Consider the following 5,848-nt stretch of genomic DNA (forward strand, 5'->3'; position numbering starts at 1 on the left):
CTGATTTGATTTCCACTCTCAGTTTGTCCCCATAATCCTGCTTCAGAGCAGGGAGTGAAATTAGGCTCAAGGATTGCTCCAAGAATATTTCAAGCAGTTATGATCTCCCTGTCCTCAAAGAGGCTAGTCTTATTGCCTTCCTCCCTACACATGGAACCTTCTGTGCATCTGAAAGGAGATACAGGGATGAACTCCCCAAAAGCTTCAGCTCTCTCTTGCATGAGATCTACATGAGGCAGATGAGTATTTCCTGTGGAGTCCTCATGGGGTATGAGTGGGGTTGCAGTAGATGGGAGTTTGGCCCCAAAATCCTTAACTGCTTTCTCCAGTGCTGGAAGTGCCCATGCTGTATTCAGTGCCATGGTCCAACTGAGCTCTGCAGGCAGCACAGCTGCTGATGCAAGATCAAGGTGCCTTCTTTCATTTAGTACAGAACCCCTCTGGCATCACTCCCATCACAGAGGTGAGGAGCTGTTTGCCCCAGAGCCAGTTTTTCCAATCCTGCCTACCTCCTTTCCCACCTGGGGGAGAAGGGCCCAAGATGACCCCTCCACCCCGACTGACTTGAGAGAAACTGCACTATCCCCAGAGCCAGCCAAGCTCTCCACCAAGTCATTGAACAAGCAGAAGAGTGAGCACAGTACAGACCTTTCCTTTTGCCACTGGGTTTTCTTGGCCCACCTCTCTCCTGAAGCCTACAGTGGACACCAGCCCCTGCAAATGCCTCAAAGGGGAAGCAGAGCCAAGGAAACAATCTCTCCAAGCAACAAAAGCAGTCCTGGGGTCCAAAGGGGAAATCAGACAACACTGAACTGTTAGAAATTTTTAAAAAGTTTCAAATTTCACTCCAAAAAACTCTGCAGCTCAGAGGTCTGTATGAGAAGCCTGGTGCCACAGAGGCAAAAAAGGATCAAAGGATTGGGGACCAAGGCATTTGGAAAACCACTGAGACTCACAAAATCTGAATTCAGCACTCAGGCTCCCTAAGAATGGGATTCACACAAGCCAGCACATACAGCCACCTGAACTAGCCAATAGATGCCAAGAGGGGAGAAATGTGATAAGTCACAACCTTTTCAGGGGGTTCATGCCTAGAGTCCAGGCTGAAGGGAAGTGCCTAAGTTCTGCTTGGGATTCTCTACGAGCCCTCTGCTGGAGTCAGGCTTCCTCTGCAGGAAGCTGCCAGCAGGAGCTACTCCCCGCTAGCTTTTAGCCAAGTGGTTAAGGTACTCACCTGAGTTGTGAAAGACTCCCACTTCAAGTTTCCCCTCTTCCAGCTGGGGAAGAGATTTGAACTTGACTCTGTATGCCTTTAGGAGGGTGCCCAAACCACTGGACTAGGGGATATTCTGATGTGCAGTTCTATCAATCTCTCCTGTTGAAGCTGGTCCACTTTGGCTAAATAAACATTGGAGTAGGGGGACTGGATGCCTGGCTCTTTGCCTTATCGGCAGAAGGGGGGAATACAGCTGAGGGGGGGTCTCCCCCATAACCTTAAACACTAGGCTAAAAACCAAGAGCTCCTTCATCTGCCCCCAGCTATTTTCTATAGAGTTAAGCAACATGCAAGTATACCTGCCACCTTAGGGCCCACAGGAGTTCCCCATATTCATGAACTGCTGCAGGCTGCATACCCAAAAGCAGAAACTTAGGCCAGGTCTATGCTAGGAAATTGAGGTGGTGTAACTACATCACTCATTTTAAAAAAAATGAAATGAGCCACACTACACCCCTGAGCAGTTAAACCAACCTAAACCCTGCTATTGATGGTTATGCTGAAAGGACTTTTCATGTTGACATAGCTACTCCCTCACTAGGAAGCAGAGCACATACACTGACAAAAGCAGCTGCCCAGGAAGCATCTACTGCAAAAATTTAAGGGCCCATTGAGTTTAGATACCTACAGGATTCAGTGGCAGCAGTGCACAGATCTGTGCCTTAGGCACCTAGAGGCAGTTATGCACTTCAGTCTCTGGGCTCCAGCCCCAAGTATATTGACTTCCCCCATATTGGTCAAGGCTCTCATTTCTCTGAGCACTTTAGACAGTGCTCAACTCTTAAAAGGTGACATAGCCAGATGAGACCTGAAAGGCATCATTAAAAATTCAGGTTTCACCTCAAAAAATTATAATAGAAGATTCCCCCATATTAATCAGACATGACCTAGGCTCCTCCCCTTCCAAAAAGCCCCAAATTAACAGGCACCTAATTTGAATCTTGGGCATCACTTCTGAATTATCAGCCAGCAGGAAGGAATTTCAGGTTCTCTTCACCTGAAAGAAGCCCCCCCAAAAAAACCAGGCAAACCTGCAAAATTGAAGCAGTGGTGTTTTTGAAAGCAAGTTAAATTTTTTTAAAATACAAAATCCTTGCATTTCACTGAGCTGGGACAACACAAGTGGAGTACAAACCTAGTCTTTTGAAGCCATCCACTATTTATGCTGCAAACATTTACAGCATAGAGTATTCAATAGAGGTATTTAGTAAGTTCTCTCTAAACACATGGAAAGTGTATTTATAATTATGCATTTCAGTTCACTAGATGCACAACTACTCCGCACCTCTGGCAGAGTAGTCTTATTTCAGTCCAAGTGGACATTGCAAGTAGACATCCTTATTTGAGTCTTACCCACAGTAGTACATGTAAAACCATTTTTGTTCTAGTATTTTCTCCAACTAAAATTAAGAGCAAAATAGGCAAGTACTTATGCAAAAATAAACTACGATATTTTGTTTTCCAGCCTTCAGACACAGCTATGCCTTAACATTTGGGAACAATACCCGGAAAGCCTACCAGAAAGGGCAGACACAAAACTCTGCGCTGTGAAAAATGCTTTAATTGTGGTGTCTGTACAGCATTTGACATGAAGTCATCAGGAAACAGAAGTGGAAGGTACACAGTAAAGACATGAATAAAGACAAGTTTCTGAATGAGAAGGGAGTTCATACAGCTTTAAACATAATTTACAGGAGTAGCTACTGCACAGGTTTTATGCTGCCTCTTCCTCAGCTTCCTCCTCAAACTCCCCCTCCTCCTCAGCTGTGGCATCCTGGTACTGCTGATACTCAGATACCAAGTCATTCATATTGCTCTCAGCTTCAGTGAACTCCATCTCATCCATGCCCTCTCCAGTATACCAATGCAAGAAAGCCTTTCGGCGAAACATAGCAGTGAATTGCTCAGAAATGCGCTTAAATAACTCCTGGATAGCTGTACTGTTACCAATGAATGTAGCAGACATTTTCAGGCCCCGGGGTGGGATATCACAGACAGCAGTTTTAACATTATTGGGAATCCATTCAACAAAGTAGCTGCTGTTCTTGTTTTGTACATTAAGCATTTGTTCATCCACCTCTTTCATTGACATGCGGCCTCTAAAAACTGCAGCTACTGTGAGATAGCGGCCATGACGTGGGTCACAGGCAGCCATCATGTTCTTTGCATCAAACATCTGCTGTGTGAGCTCTGGTACAGTTAAAGCACGATATTGTTGGCTCCCACGGCTGGTGAGTGGAGCAAAGCCAGGCATAAAAAAGTGCAAACGGGGGAAAGGAACCATGTTAACTGCTAGTTTACGCAAGTCAGCATTAAGCTGACCTGGAAAACGCAAGCAGGTGGTAACTCCACTCATGGTTGCTGACACCAAATGGTTCAGATCACCATATGTTGGAGTAGTTAACTTCAAGGTTCTGAAACAGATGTCATATAGTGCTTCGTTATCAATACAATAGGTTTCATCTGTGTTCTCTACAAGCTGATGTACAGAAAGAGTGGCATTGTAGGGCTCCACTACAGTGTCCGATACTTTAGGAGATGGCACAACACTGAAAGTGTTCATGATCCTGTCAGGATACTCTTCACGAATCTTGCTGATTAAGAGGGTGCCCATGCCAGAGCCAGTGCCACCACCAAGTGAGTGGGTAAGCTGAAAGCCCTGAAGACAATCACAGCTTTCTGCTTCTTTCCTTACAACATCTAACACAGAGTCAACCAATTCTGCACCTTCTGTGTAGTGGCCCTTTGCCCAGTTGTTTCCTGCTCCACTCTGACCTGGAAAAGAGCCATTTTCACTTCAGATTAACACAGCAAGCCATTTGCTTGCAAGCAAAATGAAGGATGAGCCCCAAATGATTGCACAACCAGGGGAAGCCTCCACACCCCACCCAGAAAAAAATCACAGAATATCAGGGTTGCAAGGGACCTCAAGAGGTCATCTAGTCCAACCCCCTGCTCAAAGCAGGACCAATCCCCAATTTTTGCCCCAGATCCCTAAATGGCCCCCTCACAATAGCTCATAACCCTAGGTTTAGCAGACCAATGCTCAAACCACTGAGCAATCCCTCCCCCCTAAAGTACTTGCTCTCATTGCAACCCAGGTACAAGATGCCACTCAAGTATTTTAAGATAGATATTTCATACTACTTGACTTTCAACTTAGCGTTAGCATTCAAAAGGGTCCGCTTTGCGCCCCCCCCCCACAAATTAACTTTTGCTCCCTGCACTAACCGGTGCAGCCTGAACCCGCTTATCTGAGGTGCGCTCAGAACTTCCCCTTTATCTGCCCGCGACCAGCTCCAACTGAAGGCGGATGCGGGACCGTTTACCGCGCTGCGGCCAGTGCCGCCCTCCCCCCTCGCGGCCCCCGGCCCCGCGGGCAGGCCCCCGCCTTACCGAAGACGAAGTTGTCGGGCCGGAAGATCTGCCCGAAAGGCCCGGAGCGCACCGAGTCCATCGTGCCCGGCTCCAGGTCCACCAGCACCGCGCGCGGCACGTACTTGCCACCTGCAAGAGAGGGAAGCGCGTGAGCGCGGGGCCGCCGGGCGCGAGGGGGGGTGGCGGGAGGGGGGGGGGCCGGGCCCTACCTGTGGCCTCGTTGTAGTAGACATTGATGCGCTCCAGCTGCAGGTCGCTGTCGCCGTGGTAGGTGCCGGTGGGGTCGATGCCGTGCTCGTCGCTGATCACCTCCCAGAACTGCAACAGACACACGGGTCAGGCGGGGCGGGGCAACCCTCCCCCACCCTGCGGCAGCCGTTCCTCCCCGGCGGGGCCGGACCAACCCCCCAGCCCGCCGCGGGGGCGGCGGCAGAACTGACCTTGGCCCCGATCTGGTTCCCGCATTGCCCGGCCTGCAGGTGCACGATCTCCCTCATGGCGGCGGCGCCCAACACCCTTCAACGGCAACAGTCACGCAGCGGTCTGCACAGTAGCTGCGTCACAGCGGCCAACCGCCACCGCTTATATACCAACGGATTGCGCGCGCACCGCTCCTGCCCCCGCCCACAGCCCTGCCGACAGCCACTAATGGCCGCTCAGAACGAGGCTGAGCAAAATAAGAACTCTCCTGTCGGTTAAAACGGTGTCGCTCAAATTGCTAATCCCGCCCAATTCCAGTCCGCTCTCTATTGGTCAGACTGTTCAACTACCTTACGTCACAATTAGCGATCTCCCTCCTCAGGACTCTCCTCATTGGCTCGATTGAATGATTGATATGGTGAGTGATTGGCTGTTTCCCGTAACAATGAACTAATGTCACACTGATTAGATGAAAACGAAGTTGTCTTGGTAACCGCTGTTAAGCCCAAGCAGGAGCGAGGTGGCGGTTTGCGAGGGGAGGGGAAGCGTATTCCTGAAGTTATTTACGTAGGTTACAGGGCGTAGCGGGTGAGTTGCGGAGCACGGGCTGCCTGGGAGCGCTGCGTTGTGGCCGTAAAGGGAAGTTTTCTTTCGTCGCCAGGTTGCAGGGGACGCGGAGGCAGCGGTTACCCTGGAAATAGCTGAATGTAAACAGCGCAAGCCCTTGCCCAGCCCCCACCCTCCACCCTGTCACCCCACAGAGCCCCCGCCCCC

At 49.8% G+C, this 5,848-nt stretch overlaps 1 protein-coding gene across 2 annotated transcripts; it reads right to left on the minus strand.

Moving 5' to 3' along the window:
* Window positions 1-2,817: 2,817 nt before the first annotated feature.
* On the minus strand, window positions 2,818-5,262 carry TUBB4B (tubulin beta 4B class IVb). Of its 2 annotated transcripts, none has more exons than XM_078849097.1 (4): window positions 5,095-5,262; window positions 4,864-4,972; window positions 4,673-4,783; window positions 2,818-4,071 (listed from the first exon to the last, which is right to left on the minus strand). In XM_078849097.1, exons 1-4 carry the CDS (start codon window positions 5,117-5,119, stop codon window positions 2,991-2,993), a joined length of 1,326 nt encoding a protein of 441 aa, XP_078705223.1. In that variant the 5' UTR covers window positions 5,120-5,262; the 3' UTR covers window positions 2,818-2,990. The 2 variants fall into 2 exon arrangements, with proteins under 2 accessions (XP_078705223.1, XP_073170593.2); XM_073314492.2 differs by having other exon boundaries at window positions 2,818-4,051; window positions 5,095-5,261.
* Between the last annotated feature and the right edge of the window lie 586 nt (window positions 5,263-5,848).

The sequence above is a fragment of the Lepidochelys kempii genome, chromosome 16 (assembly GCF_965140285.1).
Source record: "Lepidochelys kempii isolate rLepKem1 chromosome 16, rLepKem1.hap1, whole genome shotgun sequence".
NCBI lineage: Eukaryota > Metazoa > Chordata > Testudines > Cheloniidae > Lepidochelys > Lepidochelys kempii.